The 23,624-nt window shown below is 39.6% G+C and overlaps 1 protein-coding gene across 2 annotated transcripts in view; it reads left to right on the forward strand.

The window, feature by feature from the left end:
- Window positions 1–23,624, forward strand: part of CSMD1 (CUB and Sushi multiple domains 1) — a 2,006,418-nt gene that overhangs the window by 1,802,486 nt on the left and 180,308 nt on the right. For both annotated transcript variants that reach the window (XM_032413252.1, XM_032413253.1), the window contains exons 38-40: window positions 11,755–11,873; window positions 15,449–15,518; window positions 21,411–21,527. In XM_032413252.1, coding sequence (XP_032269143.1) covers window positions 11,755–11,873; window positions 15,449–15,518; window positions 21,411–21,527 — 306 coding nt within the window. The remainder of the gene's footprint in view (window positions 1–11,754; window positions 11,874–15,448; window positions 15,519–21,410; window positions 21,528–23,624) is intronic.

Genomic DNA, 23,624 nt, shown 5'->3' on the forward strand with positions numbered 1-23,624 from the left:
AATGTTCCTTATACACTTGAGAAGAATGTGTATTCTGATTTTTGGGTGGAGTATTCTGTAAATATCTGTCAGGTCCATTTGGTTTTTAGTGTTGTTCAAGTCTTCTCCTTTCTTATTGGTCCTCTGCCTGGTGATTCTATCCATAAGTTAAAATGGGGTATTGAAGGCTCTCAATATTATTGTGCTATTTCTATTTCTCCCTTCAATTCTGTCAATTTTTGCTTTAAACAATTGGGACTCCTAATGTTAGATTATATTCCTTTTCTCATTACACAGTGTCCATCTTTGCCTCTAATTCATATCTCAAAGATACCTTATCTTATCAGTTCTTATCTCAAAATCTATTTTGTCTCTTGTAAGCATGGCCACTTTGATCTTTAGTTTCCTGTTTTAATGGGACATCTTCTCATCCTTTCACTTTTAGCCTATGCATGTCCTAAGATCTAAAGTGTCTTATACTGTTATCACAGACCTGTACCTCTGAAACAAATAATACATTATATGTTAAAAAAAAGAAGAAGATAGCAGGAAGGGAAAAATGAAGGGGGGGCAATCGGAGGGGGAGATGAACCATGAGAGACTATGGACTCTGAGAAACAAACTGAGGGTTCTAGAGGGGAGGGGGAGGGGGGATGGGTTAGCCTGGTGATGGGTATTGAGGAGGGCACGTTCTGCATGGAGCACTGGGTGTTATACGCAAACAATGAATCGTGGAACACTGTACCTAAAACTAATGATGTAATGTATGATGATTAAAATAACATAATAATAAAAAAAGAATTAAATGAGATAGATAATCAATGGTAAGCATTTAGCACATCATAGAGAGTAATGTCAATAAATTATTGCTTTTATTATTTTTTATTCCTGTTGTTAAGATGACAGAATATGGAAATTTCATATGGCTGAACCTAATACTGTATAGCCCAACGTTTAGTATTAAATAAACAGTAAAGACAAAAAAAAAAAAGTGTCTTATAAACAACATGTAATTGGATATTTTTTTAATCCACTCTGCCAATCTGTGTCTTTTAATTGTTATATTTAATTCATTTACATTTAAAGTAATTACTGATGAGGAAGGGCTTGCTGTTGCCATTTTATTCATTTCTTTTCTTTTCTTTTTTTTTTTTTTTTTTTAAAGATTTTTTGTTTATTTATTTGAGAGAGACAGAATGAGAGAGAGCAAGCACATGAGAGGGGGGAGGGTCAGAGGGAGAAGCAGACTCCCTGCCGAGCAGGGAGCCCGATGCGGGACTCGATCCAGGGACTCCAGGATCATGACCTGAGCCGAAGGCAGTCGCTTAACCAACTGAGCCACCCAGGTGCCCTTATTCATTTCTTTTCTGAATGTCTTAGAGCTTTTGTGTTCCTCTTTTCCTTTCTTGCTGACTTTTTGTGTTTTGTTGATATTTTTGTAATGATATGTTGTAATTTCTCTCATTTCACTTTGTGTGTATTATATAGATACTTTCTTTGAGGATACCATGGAAATTACATAAAACTTCTTTAAGTAATAAGAATATATTTTAAACTGATAACAACTTCTATCACATATAAAAAACCTATTCCTTTATATCTGTTCTCCCCCTCTTTTTGATGACACAAATTACCCTTTTATATTTCATATCCATTTACGTAAGTTTGTAATTACTTTCTATGCTTTTGCTTTCAAAATTTTATAACAGATTTAAATGTGATTTATGTACTTATAATACTACAGGATTCTATATTTTTTACATATTTACTTTTACCAGAGAATTTTATAATATTACATGGTTTACTATCACTATCTACTATCTACTATCACTTCAATTTGAAAGACTCCCTTTTGCACTTCTTTTGGGGCAGGTCTCGTGGTGCTGAACTCCCTCAGTTTTTGTTTATCTGGAAATGTCTTGATTTCTCCTTCATCTCTGAAGGGCAGTTTTGCTGGATATGGTATTCTTTTTTGCCAGTCTGAAATTTTGTTTGTTCATTTGTTTTTATTTGTTTGTTTTTTATCTTCCAGCATTTTAAATATACATCTGACTCCATTTAGCCTACAAGTTTTCTGATGAGAAATCCACTGACAGTCTGATAGGAGGTTTTCTTTTGAACATTACAGTTTTCTTTTCTTTTGCTATTTTTAAGAAAAAATGTTTTCTTTTTGCATTTTTGTCTGTGATAGTTTGATTATGATGTGTCTTTTTTTTTTTTTTTTTAAAGATTTTATTTATTTGACAGAGAGAAAGACAGCCAGAGAGGGAACACAAGCAGGGGGAGTGGGAGAGGGAGAAGCAGGCTTCCCGCAGAGCGGGGAGCCCGATGCGGGGCTCGATCCCAGGACCCTGGGACCATGACCTGAGCCGATCCCAGGACCCTGGGACCATGACCAGACGCTTAACGACTGAGCCACCCAGGCGCCCCTGATTATGATGTGTCTTAATGTAGGTTTCTTTAGATTTATCCTGGTTGGACTTCTTTGAGCTTCTTTAATTGGTATGTCCATTTCTTTCCTCAGATTTGGGCAGTTTTCAGCCACTATCTCTTCAAATAGATCCTCTGCCTTCATTTCTCTCTCTCTTTTTTTTTTTTTTTCTTCCTTCTGGGATACCCATAATGCACATGTTGTTCTGCTGAGTGGTCTTCTGTAATTCCCTTAAGCCTTACTCATTTGTCTGCCTTTTATTCTCCTCTGACTTGATAATTTCAAATGACCAATCTTCTTCAAGGTTGCTGTTTCTTTCTTCTGCTTAAGTCTAATGTTGGTCTTCTCTAATGGATTTGTCAATTCAGTTATTGCATTCTTTAGTTCAAAATTTCTGTTTGGTCCTTCTTCATTGTTTCTTTGTTGGTGTTTTTATTTTGTTCATGTATCCTTTTCTTGATTGAGTTGAGTGATTTATCTGTGTTCTCATATAATTCATTGAGCAGTCTAAAAAGGGTTATTTTGAATTCTTTGGTAATTCATATTTCCATTTCTTTAGGGTAGGTTTCTAAAGATTTAATTTGACCCTTTGATTGGGCCATTTCCCCCTATTTCTTTGTATGTTGTTTTACCTTCTGTAGCAACTTTGGCATTTTAAGCATCAGCCATCTCTCCCAGTCTCTGCAATCTGGTTTTATAGAGGGGAGACTTTCACCTGTTGACCCACTAGAGATTCTGGAGAATGCTCAAGCCTTTTCTGAAGTTGTATCCTCTCAGGGCTTGTGCATGCATCAGGAGAGGTTTCCTGGTTGCTAATCAGGAGGTTCCCCTTAGATCTGTCTGCTACTGTGGACTCTTGGTAGTTGAGCTCCCCCTTGCTCCTGTCTGCAGTACTGTAGATTCCAGCGTGGACCAGACCACATTTATTGCCTTTGTTCTGTGACACCAATCTTGCATCTGTTCCTAACAGCCCTTAGATTCAAGCAAGAGAGAGAGCAGTCCCTTGGGCAGCTCTCTAAAAAGTCAGAACATTGGATATATGTTCCACTGTTCTTTTTCCCTTCACTGGGAGAACTCAGGAGTTGGGACATTCTTTTCAGTAGTGCTTACTGTGTTATGGAGAGGATCTCTGGCCATGAATTTTCCAACCAACTTCAGTGCAGTTGGCTTTTGCTTCTCTGGGATTCAGGAACCTTTTAATTGCTTTCTACATTTCTTCCAAGGGCAATTTGTCTGTATTGTTGTTAAGTTGGTATCTCCATTGGGGAAGGAAGGTCTAGGGCTTCCTATTTTGCCATCTTGAGACATCACTCCTAGACTTGATGTGTTTTTTTTTTTTTTTTTTAATAAGAGTTAAACAGTTGAAGGACTAGTTAAATTAATTCACATCATTCAAAGAGCAAAGAATATTTAAAAAAATATATTTCTTTACTTTATTATTGTACTACCAATTTCTTATGTTTGGCCTGAATGTTTGTACACAGTTGTAGTTTTTTGTTTTGTTTCGTTTTAAAAGATATGGTTAGAGTTGAGTTTTTGAAACCATGCTAATCAAAGCTTAAGTAAGATCCAACATATTAAATTATTTCATATTTGTCTTATGAATATGGTTTATTTGCAGACTTCTGGCAGTACAGATATTTTATTAACTAACAATGTTCATATTAGTCTGTAATGTTTCAAGTCTCTATAATAATAAATACCACAAATGTATATTTACAATGATCAAATATCTATATGAAAGTGTTTAGTATTACACCTTAGGGATATGATAGAATACTATTAAACATGGGTCGGCAACATCTTTTTGTAAAGGGCCAGAGACAATATATTCAGCTTGAGGACTAGTGGAAGGAGTCAGTACAGAAAGAAAGAAGCATGACCAGATTTGGCTCAAGGGACATTGTTTGCTAAATCATGTTATACAACATCAAACCAAGAAAAGGATATTAAAATTATCAGTATATTTTACTAAAAATACATTTTTCAATAAAGTTCCTTGATTCAGTCAGTTAATGTGATGATTTGGCCTATTGAATATTAAGAATTTCAATTAAATCGAATATTTTATATTTGCTTATTTAATGAAAAGCAAAAACATATGAACATAAAAGCATGTGTTAAGTATGCATATGCGTACATATAGTCACATGTATTAAATGTCTATATTTTATTTGATAAGTATTACCATTAGTCTATCTGATACATAAATTAAACAATCCAAGATACTTTAAAAAATTATTGTCATTGTTATCATTTTAAACACATATTTGACCTTTTATTCAGAAACCCTGGAAACGAAAATAAATGCACATACCATTAGATTCTTTTTGTGTAATTGAGGTTAAGTTCAAGTGTAAGGTTTGACATTTAAAAATTTCAACTACATTTAATGTTCTAAGTCTTCTGAGCTATATGTGTGTCTAGTACAATTTTAAGTGGAAAAAAATTCTTTAATTTGTAATAAATATCCCTATGGCAAAGAAGCCTGGCACAGTTATAGCTTAAGTGATCATTCTCAGCATGAAGAAAAGCATAAAAATTTAGCTATACACACATTACTGAAGATCCTATGTAAGACAGGATGTTTCTCTTCACTACAAGTGAGAGGATGTTTAGCAATATGTCACTAGGGACAATTAATCTGTTCTATTTCATAGCATTTGTTCTTTATTAATGGGAAATATGAGAACATGTTATTTAGCAGCCAAAATATTTTTAACTAGTAATTGTGATCATTTTGCCATAATTTATTATCCTTTTATCCATTTATCAATTCAACAAAAGTATATATGCTTATTCTAGGCCATGTGCTAGATGCATGCTATGTACAAACTGTCTTAGCTCTGGATGCTATAACAAAACACCACAAGCTGGATGGCTTAAACAACAGACATTTATTTCTCACTGTTCTAGAAGCTGGGAAGTCCAAGATCCAAGTGCTAGCATATTTGGTTCCTGGTGACAATCTGCTTCCTGGCTTGTAAACAGCCACCTTCTCAGTGTGTGCTCACGTGGCCTTTCCTGGAGTATGTGTCTGGAGAGAGAGAGATCTCTCTTTCCCTTCTCATAAGGGCACTAATCCCATCATGAGGTTCTCACCCTCATGAATTTATGTAAACCTAATTATCTCTCAAAGACCTCACCTCCAAAAACCACCTTGGGGATTAGAGTTTCCAACATGTACATTTTGGGGGTTGAGGGACACACAAACATCCAGCCTATAGCACTAATGAAGGAGAAGGAACCAGTTCGGGTTCTCCTGGAGTCTACAGTTTAATTAGGGAAACTGAGCAAGTTGATGGAACAGGAACAATTTTAACAGAGCTCTGCTGTGTGGTGGAGGAACACATAATTCGCCGATAGTCAGAAGGCAGAGTGGGTAGCCCTGCTATTTCCTGGTCTTGTGAGCTTGAGGCGATGACTTTCCCTCTCCCTGTGAATGAGGATACTGGACAAGATCAGTGCTTCTCAGAGTGTTCTTCAGGACACTCCTGTCCTGCGTTGTTCATGGGTAGTACGCAGACCAAAATGGTCCTGTAATACATTTTAGAAATCTTTCAAATAAAGTTGAAGAGGATTCATCTCTGTAGGATTTCTCTGTGCCTTTATTATAGTATAATACTTTCCAAATCTCTAAGAGAGGTACAATATTCTATCTCCCCAAATTTATGCTATGACATCTCTTGACACTAGGCACACAATCCCTTTTGCTTTGAAGATTCCTTATGATCTACTAAGTGGGAAGAATAAAGAAAGCACTTATTATGTGGACTTAACATGCCCACAGTTTACAGAAAAGAGAAAATATTTTTAGCTCCACATACATGCTAAATTCTTAGACAATGATTTAAAAAGTAGTTTCTTTTCTTTAATTCAGATACGTGATTATGGAGTTTCTCTATACACATTCTGTTGTCATGGAGATGTATTGACTCATAAAACAATGTAACTTGGAAGTCTGAATGTACGGGGTGACACTTGTTATGTTTATGCCTATGTGATCATGACATCTGACATTTAGTTCATGCATTGTCAGCCTCCATGGCATCTCCCTAAGTGAAACTGTGATGTCTTTATTCGCCTATTTTCCAACACAGTGTCTGACCTTTAATGCAGGTTTTGATTTATGGGTTTACAGACTATCAGTAACACTTCTGTTTTAGGCTACACTACACCTATATGCATGTATTGGAAGATTCTTACCTACTAATTTTATGCGAGGGGATGGTTATTATTAATTTAGTTACCAAAAAAATGGGCTCAACATTTTTTTTTCTTTTCAAAAATTAAGGAATAGGGGCGCCTGGGTGGCTCAGTCGTTAAGCGTCTGCCTTCGGCTCAGGTCCTGATCCCAGGGTCCTGGGATCGAGCCCCGCATCGGGCTCCCTGCTCAGCGGGAAGCCTGCTTCTCCCTCTCCCACTCCCCCTGCTTGTGTTCCCTCTCTCGCTGTGTCTCTCTCTGTAAAATAAATAAAATCTTAAAAAAAAAAAAAATTAAGGAATAGCCTATGTATCCCTATAGTGCTTGGGATGACCTACCTATGTATTTAATAAAGCTCATGTATCTGCAAATGTTCTTTGACCTCTTTGCCCTTGTCAGCTAACCCAGTTCCAGTAGTCTCACCATTCAGCTCTGCTGTCCTCTCTCTGTGGTTTTTATCTTGATTATTGTTTTGAGCAGTGCTGCTAGAATGACATGCTTTTTTTTTTTAAGTTGTGATCTTTGAAAATCATACATTACACCAGTCAAAATGAGGACAATGCTAAGTTGACAAAAAATGCTCAAAGTTGTCTCAACTGTATCTACACAGGCTCACTTTTCCTGCTCCCAACATTGGACAAACATTGCATGTTTATCATGGATTTCAAAATTATTTTTATTCTCAAGATTTGAGCAAACGGTTCTCTGAATTTTATCTAATAAATTTAGGATAATGACTACAATACCTTCCAGAGAACCGATGAGGCCACTTGTTACAATCTGGTTCATAACTTCCACATTTGATGGTCAGTGGCAGGTAAAGCCATTAAGCTGTAGATTTGGTCAAACTAGGACACTTGTCTTTTTAATGGCTTTGTTTTATATTCTTTGCCTTCTCAGACTAGACGCATGGGGAAATAAAGACTTTTTGAGCTACCTTCTAAGTCGAATCCCAACTTTATAAATCCACACATTTCAAAATGTCCAAATTTTTACATGTGAAATGTGGTGCTACATAAAATATTTCTCCCTCTTTCATTGCTTTATAGCAATAAATCTAAATCTTTAGAACACTCAACAATTAACCTCTCATTATCACATTTAATTGGAATACCTCATGGTTCAGAATCAGGTGGCTTATGAACCACCTTTTAAAGAAACCTAGCTTCATAGCATTTGCTATATTGTCATTGATAGTACAGAATATAAATATGCCATGCTTTGAAAAAACTAGAAATCTTTCTATAAAACTTTTGCTTACAAAATGACAATATACTCTACCAGATGTCTCTCTTTTTGAAAAATTAATTTTGAATTTTCTTGCCAGATGGTTTTGTGTCACAACTTGATTTTAGAGAAGTTCTTTTATTTGTATATGTCTTCCGACATGTCTCATTTTGTGTCTAAATCAGTATCTTTTATTTGACTGGCTTTACGACTGTACCTGTCACTTATGTGATACCACCACCCATGAGTTAACATTAAAAATCAGGTTTGCTCCAACAACATTCTTCTAAAACTCTTCTCTTTTTAGGTGCTTTAAAAAGTGATGGATGCATGTATGGACTTAAACTGACTTTCCTTCCTGCTCATATTTATTTCCCTGCCTATTTCTTCTCCTATCTTCTTTATTTCACACTTTGATTAGCCTAATGATTAAATGCAAGTAGTCTGCCCTCTTTCTATACCAAAAATTCGTCAGTATACCTCCTCCTGTCCCCTAGCGGTCAGAAAGTTCATTGTTCTGTCTTCTAAGTTAAAAGACTTGCCTTACATTGTTACCAGCATTTCTGGGGTTGCCCCGCCTCCTTCCTGGTTTTCCTGTTTGGGTCCATAATGCCCTCGGTTGCTTTTTCTCTAAAGGGTTTTACTGGGATCCTGTAGATCACGGGAGATGGTGCTTCACTGCTGTGTTGAACACTTCTGTCTGGGGCTGTGCTTAAACCCAGCTGGTTTGGAGATCTGAATCTGCCACACCTTCAACTCTCCCCTCCGCTAGAGTCATGGTTTTCTAAACCTAAAAATAAAAATCTTCCACTCATGACATAAATTCGTTGTTTTCACTGTGACTTGACTCAGTGTTGCCGGAGACATTGCATTGTTAGGAGAGAAACGTGATGCATGGAACATACTGGGACTCTGGTCCAGGGTAGTTCAATAAATATTTGTGGATGATCATATCAATCACTTATTTACTTATCTCTATGTAAATATATGTAGATACTATTACTAGGAAATGTCCCTAGAGACATCAGAAAACTTGGTGGTGTTAGCTTCTACCTTATACTGGATACCTCGCGACACTGAGAAGTGACGGGAGGATGTTTCTGTCTACAGATCAAATATCTGGGTCGGCATATAACGGCTTCCTGAGTCATCAGATCAAACACTGATTAAAATGACTTTATGTATGCTTTTAATTTATTCAGAAAATGTATTACAATTCCCACAGGTACAGATAAGTGCAAGTTTTGGGGTTTTATTCAGAGGATGAATAGGATTTACACATAGAATTTAAGGAAGGAGAAAATGAAAATAAGTTAACATATAATACATATATATCAATCACCATGTAATAAATAAATATAGTAGGTAAAAACCTGTTGTATCTTATATGTAAAGGGATGGGTATTTCATAACTAGAATTTAATTTTGAATTACTTGTTACATTTTTTTTTTAAATTTCAAAATATGTTATCAGTTTATTTTGAACATTTTTGGGTTATTGATATTCTCTGGTCTCTCTGTGCACTTGAAGTATATCAAAATGATGATGTAATATCACCAAAAATTAGCTTTTTAGTATTTCAAGTTGTAATTAAATTTATACGAAGGGCATTTTAAGTACTTTTTTCCAGGGTCAAATAAAAAAAAAATTAGTGACAGGTGGTAGGTGATCTTGCTATGCTGTGATAGGAGAAAGGGTAAAATTTAAATACAATGTACATTCTAGAGTTAAGAAAGAGATAAATTAGATTTATACCAACAAAACAAGATAAAGGCCTAAGTGATTATATTTTTCCATATTTAGCAATTTTATCATATATAAATATAAAGCCCCAATTATCTTGAAATTTTGTGCTGGGAATAAAAAAACATTGCCCCACTTAATGCATATGGTGTGTTATACTTTTTAATATATAGCCATTTAGGGAAGAAACAATTCCAGTAGAAAAACTCCATGATAACACCTCATACCTGCTCATCCCAGATAAAATCAATGTGTTCCAAAGCTTGAAATTGTCCAGCTAGTTTATGTACCAGTGGTGTCCATTCTGATGCAAACTCTGTAGCATGGTGTTCTCAAATGAACAATCACACCGTTGATGAAAAAAATAAAGACACGTTTCTCTCTTTGCTTCATTTCAGCTTTGGGGGGAAAGTGAGTCAAACTGGTGACTCTCAAACTTTAATGCATAAGAATTGTTAGGATGGTGTTAACAGGACCGTTCTGATTCAACAGTTCTGAGCTAGAGCCAAAAGTGTGTGTTTGTCAAGCTCTCATACCAGACTTTGAAAAGCAAGGAAATGGAGCAATTCAGTGCAGGCCAATGGACCATTCACTTAGGCACCGAGAGATGGGTTTATTATGTACATACCTATACCTGGAAAACTTGACCTGTTAATTTGACTTCCCTTTGTCCTTTCTTTAATATCAGATACAAGGAGTCGTGGTTATTAGCTCTTGGGAGACTTAGAGCAATATCATGCATCTAGTATAATGATATATGGTCATCAGCATGTCTGGTTTCCCCAGGAGCGGCCTGCAAGGCTCTGTAATCTGGATCCAGCCTACTGGGCGCGTGGGTGGGCACCACGTGGAGTTACATCGACTCCTGCTTGCAGAAGCCTATTGGGCTTGCTGCAGCCCATCTTGGGGTTCTTGGTAATTTTATCTTTGTGTAAGTGAAGACTGGGGCGGGGGGTGTGCACATGCGCAGAGGCGATGTGCTGGACACAGCGCCCACACGCGTGGATGCGGTCCCGTGTGCAAGGTGAGCAGCGCGCATCCTCATCCTGCTCTGGGACCCACAACGGTGCAGCTGGCTGCCCTGCATAGACCTGTTCTTCCATTTCCCACCAGTTTTTGCCTCTGGATTGATTAAAGATGACCCACCTTCCCCATCCCAGCCATCTTACTCAGAGCCCCCAGTCCCAATCAGTTAACTAATCTGACCAATTCATTCCTATTAGTGTGGTGACCAAGAGCCGGAGTAGAAGTCCAAGGTCACATGAAGAACTTTAATCTGGGCTGCTGTAATGTCCTTCCCTATCTGTCACCCTGGAAAACCCATCCGTCCTGTGTAACCTGGGATGAGAGCAGACGTACCACACTGATGAAAAGGATTATTTGCAATCCCCACATCTTTAGCATCATTTCAGATGCATTTTTTATTCTATAAAATACCAGAGCTGCATATTTTGTCTGTCTGTGCTATGGGGCTTATATAGAGAGGTATCAGTGATAAATACTTAGAATTAGTTTTTCTATATTTTAGGCTGAATGCCAGTATTATGTGATGCATTAAAAAAATTGTCAGTGCCCTAACTAAAGGCAATTCCATCTAGAAAAGTGCTTGATTATAGTTTTAAGATTTGTAAATATTGGTCCCGTTTATCTGAGAACACACTGTTCATGAGAATTTTGTTGTCTTTAAATGAGAGAGAGAATATAAAATATTTGCTCTCATATTATGTGTTTCTGGAAGGATCGAATTCCCAGATTCACACTTAAAATTTTTCATAAAGATTGCCAACTATGCTTGAAAAACAAGAAAGCAAAAGAGCATTGTCATGGGTTTTGCATATAATAAGAAACATAATTTTAAAGAACCTTTTAAAATGTGCATGTGTTGGAATTGGAGTGTATAATAGTAAACACGGAAGCAGCAAATTTTATTATTTAAGGAAAAGCTTGATTCACTGCATGCTGAATATGAAAGGTATTTAAGAATTAGCTAACAGCTGATTTAAAGTTACCTGAAGTCTTCTTGGTAGACTAACAAGAGAAAGAATTAAGGTCTTTGTTCATTTCCTCAGGAAGAGAGCCATAGGGGAAAAAAGCTATTTTGTTATCCCAAAAATAAGCATGTTGTTTATATTGCATACTTCCTAAGCATTTGTCCCTGCATTTCTGCAGCTGTGGGTCTCTCCGCATGCCAAGAACCAGCCCTTCCCAGCAACGGCATCAAAATAGGAGATCGGTATATGGTGAACGATGTCCTCTCCTTTCAGTGTGAACCCGGGTACACCTTGCAGGTATCTTCCTTTTGAGATTTGGGAATAAAGAGGGTTAAACATAGGAGTCCTTGGCCAGCTCGGTGAAGCCAATGCCCGATATTTGTACCTGGAGAACTAATTTAGTTTCTCTCACTCTGTTTGTAAGTCAAAGTAGTTGCATTAAGCCATGCATGCTGGTAATCTTAATTATAATGTGGAAATAGCTTCTAACGAGGATGCACTCTTTCAAAGTTGAGCATCTTGTTTTCGTAATTATTTTATTTCAAAATGTATGTTCTCCCCATAAGTATGCAGATAAAATTTCTAAGGAACAAAGTATTGACACAAGTCTCTTTCAAAGCGTCACCCCAACAACCCCCGTGCACACTGTTCTCATGGTCATTTGGGCAAATCATCATTCTGTACGTATTCTTGCCAGGTACTGTGGTGCTCAAGTAATAGGTTTCAGTGATCTCCAGGAAATATTGAGGAGTCGTTATCATTTTTTATAATTTTATATAAAAGTTTTCATGAACTTTTATAACCTAATAGGAGCCAACATTCATTGTTCTGTTATTTTTTCTGGTCTAATCATAAATAAGCTTACTCGCAAAATAGTTTCTGTCACTTAATATAATTCTTACAGGATTCTCCCTGCCAACAATGACTATTAATAGTCTACACATGCATATTACAAAGTCAAGCAGAAAAAGTTAAGCCTAATTATGTGTCTCCTCTTCGGTTATTTCGGGTAATAGAGTACTTTTGGCTGTCTGCTTATTACCACATTGAAGCTGATCATATTTTAAGGAAAAATATATTAGTTCTATTCTTTAACTGACTTAAACAAATGAGCTTGAGGAAGCATCAGAAAAGAGTCGCAAAGGTACAGTGGGGAGAAGACACCACTGCGTATAGTCTGTGATCCGCAGTGTGTTGTAGGAAACACTGCAGAGCGGAGACAAGTCACAGACACGCCAGCAACCCCTGGGCGCTGGCGGAGTACCCCCGACGCGCATCACACACAAACCCGCATCTGTCCTGGGCGACCCCATGATGTGGGAGCTGGGAGGCAGGGCTTTCCTGGATGAGGAGGGGAAGCTGAGCCGGGGGGCGAGGGTGCGGGGAGAGGGAAGAGCTGGGAAGGCGTCCCAGGCGAGCGCCTAGTGCAGGACACAGAAAGGAACCATCGTCGCTGTTACTGTAACTAACATCAGTGTGGGAAGTCACCTTCATAAAAACAGCCACAACCTGCAGATGTTGGTGGGCACTGTGATAATTGCTGGGACTCTAGAAAGGATGGGCAGACCGTCCTTTGCAAAGCTTAAGACTTACTGAGGGACCTTGCATACAGGTTCTGCCTCTAAGCAAGTTTTTAAACAAGCACATGGAGGCTACTTTAACGGATTCTTTAAGACAAAACTTACCCACATTATAGTATAAAGAATTCTGAGTCACATCCCATGGGCTTCATGTAGAGGGACACCACAGTACATACTGATACGTCATTACTATGCCCTTTTTTTTTTTTTTTTTTTTTTTGCTTGCTTTATAAATGAACATGAATTCCCACATGAATACTTGCTTTGCTCGTGGACGTTCATCTTCTTTCTACTCATTCATTATGTCACTTTGCAGTTACTATGAGAATCCTTTTATAAATGGCACCTTTGCAGCCCTCAGAGAAGAACACAGAAAGGAGGATTCTGGAAGGACCCTCCTTGGGATGGGTTGTTTAACAAACTGCGTGCAGATAAAGGCCTGTGGACACACATCTGCAGAGCCCTGCCAGGCTGCTCATTAGCTCTGGTTTTCAAATGCAAACTAAGCTATTGGGTCTTCTTTAGGGACTGGGCCAAACTTTGACTTCACAAGCTGCTGTGTTTGGCATTCACAGGAGTGAAAAAGGATCCTGGCTTTTTTTTTTTTTTTTAAGTTGCTGAAAATGGACAACACATTTGCTAACATGTTAACATAACCCCAGCATGCATGAATGACATACCATTTATGAAGAGTTCACACACAGATGTGCATGGACCCGCGTGCCTCGGGAGCTTCCTGGATGCAGTGCAGACGTGCTATCCCATGACATGCAGAGGGAATCCTGCACCTTTGTGCACTTGAGGATTTCCATCTTCCCAGCCTTGTTTCGGCGTCCTTTACAAGATGAAAAGCTGAAAACAGGAAATTCTTATTTTAAACTAGTAAATGCATAGAGTCCTATCTTGTTTTCAATCCATGATACGCATTTCAGCTGGAATAACTAATATAAAATGTTTGTGCCAGAATCAATAACAGAATATGACCTAGATTGATAATAAATGGCTATTTTATTGGTAGTCATCGATAAATGTCTTTAAGGGCCTTTGCACTTTACGTTTTCCATAATTCAGGAAGAAATTTAGTAAAGATAATTTAACGGATCAGAAAACGAGTGCACACAGAGCATGAATGTTAGCAGGAAATGTACTGCACAGAAGGTCTTTAAGAATAAATACAGTCTCCTTTTGCTTTAGTGACTTTTTAACATATCAGAAAGTATTAGAAAATGAGCTTTGTGGCAGATGAATCGTGTATGAAATATTTCTGAGCTTAGGGAATTGGTTTGTCATTGACAACTGCATTAGTGCAGATTCTTGTCTGATGCGTCCCCAGTGTGGCCGCAATTATTTGACATGAATTAAAGATCTGTTTCCAGTTGGCTCTGTGCCAATTATGGGTGGCAAATGGAAACTCACATGATCAGTACCCACAGCAGATGAGACCACCGAGTCACACGGAAGAAAAAAATAAGTAAAAACGAATAGTCTGAACAGAGGTGTCCATTTACTACCTTCTCTTTTAGAGTGAGATTTTAGCACAAAACACAGAATTTAACTTGCTGCTGTGTGATTTTTAAAACAGAAGTAATAGGACAAATCTTTTTGAAGGTTGAATGTTGAAAACTTCATATATTTAAAGGATAAAGAGACCGTGGGTGATGAGGATTAATTTTATTGGGCCACAATTCTTTGGCAGTTTGTGAGCCTGTCTGATAATACAATGGATATTAAGCCTCCTTTTTCTCTGATGAAGGAGGAACTGACCCAGTTCTTTGCGGGACCATAAGGGGTGTGTGATTTGTACGTGAACTCTAAGCAGGGAAGGTGACGAAGAAGGTGCCTTCTCAGAAGCAGATCACATACTGCTGACCTTCCGCCCTTCAGATCGATCCCTAGTATTTCCTAATCATTTACAGCCTCCCAGATCAAAAGCTATGACTTCTGATGATTAAAAAAAAAAAAAAGAAAAAGCACAAAGATGTGTCTTTCCCAAGCCATCCTGTTAAACGTCAGGAAAGGAGCATGTCACAAACAGACCATTGAAAGGGACACTGCAAGATTTTGGTGTTAGTGAAAAGAAGTACAGTGGTTACGGATTTTTTTTTTTTTTTTTTCCTATCTTGATTCCAAGTATGTGATGTGATTCATTGACAAACATTAGTGGACTACATTCCACGATTTGCTGTTTGTAATTTAAAAAGGAAACCAAAGGAAGTACAGATAGTCTCACACTGAGTCCTTACAAACTCTGTCTGCAGTGATGTGAGCTTTATTTCCTTTTCTCTTAAACAGGGCCGGTCCCACATTTCTTGCATGCCGGGAACTGTGCGTCGCTGGAACTACCCGTCCCCGCTCTGCATTGGTATGGACGCTGCCCCTGACGCGGTGTTCTGTGCGTGGGAACTAGCAGTCACGCAGCGGTCAGCTCCCGGAGCTACTCTTCCGGGCTTCAAATGACACACTTTTAAAGTCCTTTCAAAACCGTTGTTACTTAATAATCACATCATGATGCAATAGAGGTGTAGCAAAGATTGGACATGATCTTGTCCCACGAGAGGTACTCGCTCAGCTTTCTCATCATCTTAGGACCAAGCTACATGGGCTAGATGTAAGATTGCTATAGCTCGAGGCGCTAAACTCCAATTACATTTGTATCAGAAGGCCAGTGGATTAATTATGAGAAGCAAGGAACACAGCAGCTCTGAAAGTCTGAGCACTGTTCTGTGTAGGCCTTTAGGCCCCAGGAAAATTGAGTTTCCAGAAACGAAATTCAGAAATACAAATAAGTGACTTGAAGTTGGAGAGATAGTATTTTATAGGAGAAAGGGAGGGGTCCGCCTGTGGATGTGCTCATTAGGATGGGGATCCAGCCTGCCCCTGTAGGGAAAAGCGTTCCAAACAGCATTGTAAGAGGAAGAACTGGTGTCTGGGGCCCAATTAACTGCATGGAGGACGTGGTCAGAGTGATTCCGTGGGCAGAGCAGGTGATTTTTGCTTACCTCTGTTATTTTTATTTATTTATTTATTTTATTATGTTAGTCACCATACAGTACATCATTAGTTTCTGATGTGGTGATCCATGCTCCATTGTTTTCGTGTAACACCCTGTGCTCCATGCTTACCTCCATTATGGAAAGACCTTGATGCGTAAGGCCCCTTAAACTCTGCCCGGTCTTCCCCTCACTCGGGCCTCAAGCTTGGCCACCACCCATCAGCTGTCTGTCTGGCTCAGGAATCTTCACTTACAGCTCAGGTGACCACACAACTTCGTTGGGTCCTACCCTCACCTGTGCAACTCAGTCTACCCCGGATGCGCACTTCCTGCCTTCCTCAAACCCTGTTGCACCTCCTGAATCCCCTTCCCAGGTGACCCCCATGATCATCACCTGTTTTGTATAATCTGGATATTATCTCAGCTTCCATATCATCCACCAAATGCAGAGTTCCTCACCCTTGCTGGCCTACCACCTAAATGGTCCCCAGTCTCGAATCTCACCTGTTAAGTCCTCAGCCTTAGGTTCTCACAGGCTTCTAGCACCTCTACGGCCCCTTCTAAGTGACTGCCATCAGGATCCTAACCTACAGTCCCCCAGTTTCGGGGATCCTCCTACTTTATCAGGGGCAGGAGCTTGTGAACCTGCACACGGCCCCACAAGTTTACTCCGCACCCACGCACACCCAGAGCAGCATCTCACGGCCCCGCAGGTCTACTCCGCGCCCACGCCCCACCCAGAGCAGCGTCTCACGGCCCCGCAGGTCTACTCCGCGCCCACGCCCCACCCAGAAGAGCGTCTCACGGCCCCCCAGGTCTACTCCGCGCCCACGCCCCACCCAGAGCAGCGTCTCACGGCCCCCCAGGTCTACTCCGCGCCCACGCCCCACCCAGAGCAGCGTCTCACGGCCCCCCAGGTCTACTCCGCGCCCACGCCCCACCCAGAGCAGCATCTCCCAGCTTCAGGGACCTGTGGCGATTTGGTTCTGGTACCACCTGCCCTCCCGCTCTCACTTCCCCAAAACATCCGAAGCCGCCACTCGAGCCTGCGCCCCGGTGTCTATGCCCTTCCCCGTGCCCTGCCTCCCGCGAGCTCCGTGTTGGCCCCCAATTTGGGCCCCAGGCCAGAGGAGAAGGCAGTGATACATCTCTATGTGAAAGGTTGATATTTTGTTCATCACAGTCTTGTTTTTTGTTTTTTGTTTTTTGTTTTTTTGTTTTGTTTTGTTTTGCATTCCTTTTGATGTTTCCAAATATTGCACCAACATATTATTTGAGGGTCCAGGCTCGTTCTTAAAGTTTGCACCTGAGGGAGGTGCCTCACTGGCCTGACCCTCACCCCAGCAATGACAGAGAGTCATTTCTATGATGTGGATGACTCTACTTTTTCTCCTGGAGCTGTGATGTCATGTAGCTCAGGTTAGTCTCCCTGCTACACCCAGGACCTTAAAGACAGAGCTGGCGTCCCTCAGCACTCTACAGTGAACACGTGGTAGGCTCTCAGTAACTTCAACTGCAGAATGACCAGTAGATGACAACATGGGTCATTATGACAGTGACCACGGACGCTTCGTTCATAGTCCCTCTCTTGCTTCCCACACGTGGATGCTGCGTGCGGTGCACTCGGAACCCCCTGGTCTCTAGAACGCAACCTTTGAGCATCTTCATATTGCACGTGGTGTTTCAGGAGAAAGTGGTCAGCTTTCCTGAATAAAGGCACGTGATTTTAAAGGCCACAATACAGCCTGGAAAGTGTTCTTAAAGCTACTCAGACGCTGTTCCGAATCCATTTGTAGAGGAGTATGAGAGCTTAGGGTTCGTTCAGGCCCCCACAGGGAAAGCGAGAGAGTTACTTTCTGTTACCTATTCCTCTGAAAGCCTGATTTTCCCCCGTCTCCCACAAATCCTCGGTATTAGATGGTTTTTAGTAATCTGTAACTTCATTACCTTAAACGGTAAACAGATGGAGTCATATACAGGAGAAAATAAAACTAAGCCAAACCTTTAAAACAGAACTGCAGCCTTTATGATGCTCTCCTGCAGGAGACAGTCCACGTCCCAGTATCCCCTGTAATGTTCATCACAGGGTATTTGCTTACAAGTGAAAATATTCCCTGGTGACCAGTATCTGTTTTCCTGAAAGTGATTTCTTGGTAAAATTAAATGTCTAGGTTACCCCGTCACCTAAAACTTTGAAGTTATTTGTACAGAGATTGGAAATCCCAGGTGTGACCTGGAAAGGAGAAACAGAGAGGTATGGGTGCCAAGCTCAGGGGACTGCGTCCTCCCTCCCTTCCTTTTACTTATAGAGCATCCATCTTCCTGTTTGTTTTTTGGTGAAGAACCTTCCCTGAAACTTGGGAGTTGAAAAATTTTAACTTTGAAATGAAATTAGCTCACAACAGGTATTCAATCAAACAGTGTGTCATTGCTGGTACTCTCTATTATGGGAGGACATGTTTTATTCAAATAATTAACCTATATTAGCCAAATATCATTGATTTTTATCTTTTAGTTAGCTTGCCTCATATATTAGCAAATGCCGAAGATACATCAGCTTCCATAACACCTGCTCACTCCTAACTTTTTACAAGCTGTAGAGAAAGGTTTTTCACTGGAAAACTCACAAACGACCCACGATAAATCTCCAAGTCTGATCTGAGAGATTGAAAGGTGTTTTTTTGTTTTGTTTTCTTTTTTTTTTTTTTCGCTGTTAGCTTCAAATTAATATAAACTGGGGGATTTTTAAGACTAGAAATCTGTAGAGAGATAATCTTTTACTTATTAGCTCTTAGAAATTTCAAATCCTAATGAAGACAATTTATATCCAAACCCTTCTCTACAGATTACACAGTGTCAAGCACCATTCTCAGAGCTTAACCAATCTTAACCATTTCAGACATCACAACAAGCCCCAGAGCGGCCAAGGTGTTTGCCAGATCCTTCCACCCAGCTGGCATTCCCTACACCATGGGGTCTTTCCAGTGGGGCATGCCCTGTGCCCTGGAGTAAAAATTCCACATATCATCACCAAAAAATCAGGAATTTGCACAAAATAAGATAAATAAATTCAGTAAGATGTAAGATCCCCAGCTATTTGATAGTAATCAACACTTTGTCCTTTGGAGACACAATATTTGCCATTAACTCTCTACATAGGCTACCTCCCTATAAGAAAGGGCCTGGGATGGAGGGAGTTTCTCCAGCTGGAAGCAGGAGGTCAGTTTACCAAATGGTGGTAGACAGGAAGGCCTTGGGAAGAAGGCTGAAACTTGATTGTAGCATTGAACAAATATACGGTAAGACAAGTCCATTGGTGGAGTTTTTTAAATATCACAAAGGAAAAAAAGATGGATGCACATCCTTTGGGAGCTCTGTTGTTACACCCACCCCGTGATTTTTGTACGTTTTAGATAAAGTAGGATTACATTTTGTGATAACTAAGTACTGGAGGAATTAGGTGTGAGAGGAATCTGTGTGAGAGGAGATCTAGCCAATGCCCAGGCACTCCCATCTATCTTCACGACACTGTCTAAGCCTTCATTTCTGTCTTCACAACACCCAGAGTTGGCCCACGTGAACCGAGATGTTGCTATTGATGGTGACTTCCATCATCCAGCCACTGAGCCAGATGTTCCTGCAACATGATCCCAGTCCTTAATTGGAGATGTACATGGATGCTTATAGTTTATAATTCCCAATCTTTCCCTCTTCTTTTTCATGAAAATCATGTTCAAAATCAAAAGGGCCTCTTTAAAAATGTCACCTTTACTTCGCATGTGTCTTGGTGTTGCTGCCACTGATTTGTCATTTTCATGTCCGTCTGTCCTGTGGTTGGACAGACATGTTTACTGTCATTGCAGGGTGAGAGACCTGAGGGGAGGGATATTACTACTAAATATATTTAGGGATGCCACTCAGATCCACCAGCCTGCCTTCACCAGAATGGGCAGACTCATGGATAAAGTGCATCCCAGAGCCTGTGTCTCCACATACTTGGTATTCCCACAAAAAGGGCACCTCGAGAGGTCATACTCTGACTGACAACAATAGTGACATTCAGGGTTTTGCTGGCATTATTCACTCATCCCACAAAACTACATTTTTATTTTTTTTTAAACCTACATCTTTAATAACTTATACAGTGTCAAAACACAGAGTAGGATTCCCTAGCTTGGGCCATTACCATATTCACCAGACTTGATTTTTTAAGACTATTTAGATTTTTCCCCATATCAGATGTATCCTCAACAGATAAAGTGTTCCTACATTGGTGGTTAAAAAGAAAAGAAAAAAAAAGAAGAAGAAGACTGCACTACAGGCCCTGAGTGGAGATTCAGAGATCTCTGAAAGAGGTTCCTGCCAATACCTAGTTTGCCTAATAAGAACATTGTTAGAATAGCAATAAAGCCTTTTAATGTGACTTCCTGCAAAGATGTGACACCATTTGCATTATTACTTTGAAATATAAGAAACTGCCATTTTAATAGGTCACAAATGGTGAAGGGTCAGAATTTCATCTGCTTCAACATACATTATTTGACAAGTGTGTTATAAAATCAGTTGTTTCTTTAGAGTCAAACTTCAGCTACAGTAGGCATAAAATGTGAGTAACCCAGGTCAGGCCAGCTGTGGAAGCTTAGTTCACGCCTGGTCATGACAATGAGTGTAAGGTTTCCCCGGGGAGAAGGTGGTTTTGGTGAGCTGCACTCCAAAACAGAACAGAATTCCAAAGGTAACATATCCTGCTTAAAAGGTCGGTCCTGGAGCCAGATGGAGCTGGTATAATATTCTAGTTGTGTTGTTTAGGCAAACTGCTTCATCTCTTCAGGCTTGGTTTCCTAATCTGTAAAATGGGTAACAATAACACCAACTCCATTTTTAGGCTTTTATGAGAATTAAGTCATGCTGTGTGTTTACTCAGCCTGGTAGGTAGCACATGGTTACCAATGAATAAATAGTAGCTAATACTACCACTCAATAAATAGCCACCCATAACCTGAAAGTCATGGGGGTGCCTGATGAATATGCATTAAACTGACGAACATTTCCTGAGTCTCTGTGCACCAGAAGTAGATATATTTTGAAAACAGTCTGTTCTTAAGTAGTTGACCTGGGAGAGGGAGAACCAGACCCATAAATATAACTAGTCATTGCATCATGTATATAACTAGTCGTTGCATCAATTACAGCAGCAGGAAGTAAATCCCCTTGCTAGAAAGCAATGGCCCCCAGCACTAAGCACGCTTGTCCACTTCACAGCAACCTGCGGAGGGACGCTGAGCAGCATGGGGGGCGTGATCTTGAGCCCAGGGTTTCCAGGCGCTTACCCCAACAACCTAGACTGCACCTGGAAGATCGAGTTGCCCATCGGCTATGGTAAGTGAAAGTTTTTTTTTTTTTTTAATTCCTAAAAATTCAACTTTTTAATTTCTATCTTGGAAAGATTTCCACTGAATAAAAAATGCGTCTTCTTCTGTTGACATAAGTGTCTTTAATCGAAAGTGGCTTAGAAATTTAAATAAAGCTTTGGCAGAATAACTTTAAGAACAGAAAGTTATTAAAAATCAATTCAGCCATGCAGCTCTTTTCAAGGCAAATTAAATTAGATGGATGATGATAGAGTAGGCACATGAAGTATAAAATGTAGCATCCCTAATTCAATTATCCATCTATTTATAATACCACATTTTATAATCGATTTCTGGAATGTAATAATGGTTGTTGTTTCTTTGGAATGATTTTTAAGGCTTTTTCAGGTTATGACACATTTTAGGACTGTTCTATAAATTTTTGTAATTATATATTGCATTGATTTAGGTTCATGAAAATGCCTTTTTATAATATTTAGTTAGGGACTTTCAGGTTATCTACATTAAATAATTCATAATTTAAATTGTTATGGACACTAAAATCTCATTATGGCCTTTTCCAGAAATTCATGGTCTTTGTGAAATTTTGATTCCCTATCGTGGCTTTCCTTGTCTGCGTCATGATTTCTTTCATATTTGAGTTCATTAATTTGGGTTTTGTGATATTCTTCAAAGCACACAACAGGTAGGTGTACCAAAGTAGGTCCTCACTGAGTGTCCTAGGATATGGTGATTGAGAACTTAACTACTAAGTGAAATGTTAGTTGAATGATGGATGAACTTAAGCCCAAGTGGAAATCACTGCCCTAGATCATATTGCTTATTAGGTTTTCAAAGCTTTGCCTTAAGAACCTGTGTCCAGAGTAGCAGCATCAGGAGGAGTGCAGAATGGAGAGGAAGGGGCCACTTGCTCAGCAGAGAGCAACCAAGAGGAATCGTGGGCAGGAGGGCCTGGCGGGCGTTGGCCAGGTGTGCAAGCATGGACATGCTGTGCACAGACACCAAGTGTTACACCAGGGAAACGGGAGTGTGGAAGGGCACCCCCACTGGGGAGACCTCATGGGAGGTCCCATTAGGGTCTTTAAGGGGCCAGCCAGAGGGCAATTGGGAACAGGAACGGGAGAGAGCACAAAAAGATTACAGAGGCTCTCTACTTCTTCCAGGTTTTTTAGTGCAGTTTTGTTTTTTCGATCATCAACTCTCTGAGCATCGGGGAAGTAGTTCTGCCCTGTGTTGAACCAACATTAGCTCAGCTATTGTCAGCGGTCTGTTTCCCTTCCATGGGGATCTGAAGATATGGGTGTGGTTGACTCAATGGTTGAGTCAGGCAGTGGGTTGGATCGGACATGCATGTGACCCACCGTTTTCCAACAGCATCTTATGGCCCTTGAGGGTCACAGGCTTATTAGACAAATGACCACGGTAGTTAAAAGCAGAGATTCAGAGAAATGCAGGCCCACTCCAGCGCTGACTCTGATAGGGTATGGTCTACTGAAATGGGAAATGTGCTTTTCTCATCTTAAAAACCAAAAGAGACACATAGGGTTATGGTGAGGACTAACTAAAACGATTCAGAAGGAGTTCAGCACAGGGCTTGGAGGTGTAAACAGCAATAACAGAAAACAAAGAAGTCAGCTGGTTTTTTTATTATCATTCCAAGTATTTCCCACTTTCCTTTCAAATCTCATGGGAAATATATTATTCATGAATGGATATAAATATTTCATTAGCTTGTTTTTCCAACTTGACCATTCTATGATTGAGAAGGTTATTGTCTGGCATTTCTCCTTATGTTGCTCACGAATAAGCCAATATGAAAGATAATAATTCAGGGGAAAAATCAGTCAAGTTGTCTTATGGTCATGATCTATGAACTCAAAATATTTATTTGAAGAAATGCCAAAATTTTGGCATTTCAACAAAAAAAGATTTATGAAATGTTATAATTAAAATAAGCCTTTAAATATTTTATATTACATAGTACTGGGTTTTGAAAGCATCTTGAAGAAAAGGCAAAAAAACTTTATGTCTTAAATCCTAAATACATACAAAATAGTATCACTGTCTCTAGTTTTTTAGAAAAGATGTAGTTATGCTTCAAAAT

Source organism: Phoca vitulina, unplaced genomic scaffold, assembly GCF_004348235.1.
Source record: "Phoca vitulina isolate PV1807 unplaced genomic scaffold, GSC_HSeal_1.0 scaffold15, whole genome shotgun sequence".
Classification (NCBI taxonomy): Eukaryota; Metazoa; Chordata; class Mammalia; order Carnivora; family Phocidae; genus Phoca; species Phoca vitulina.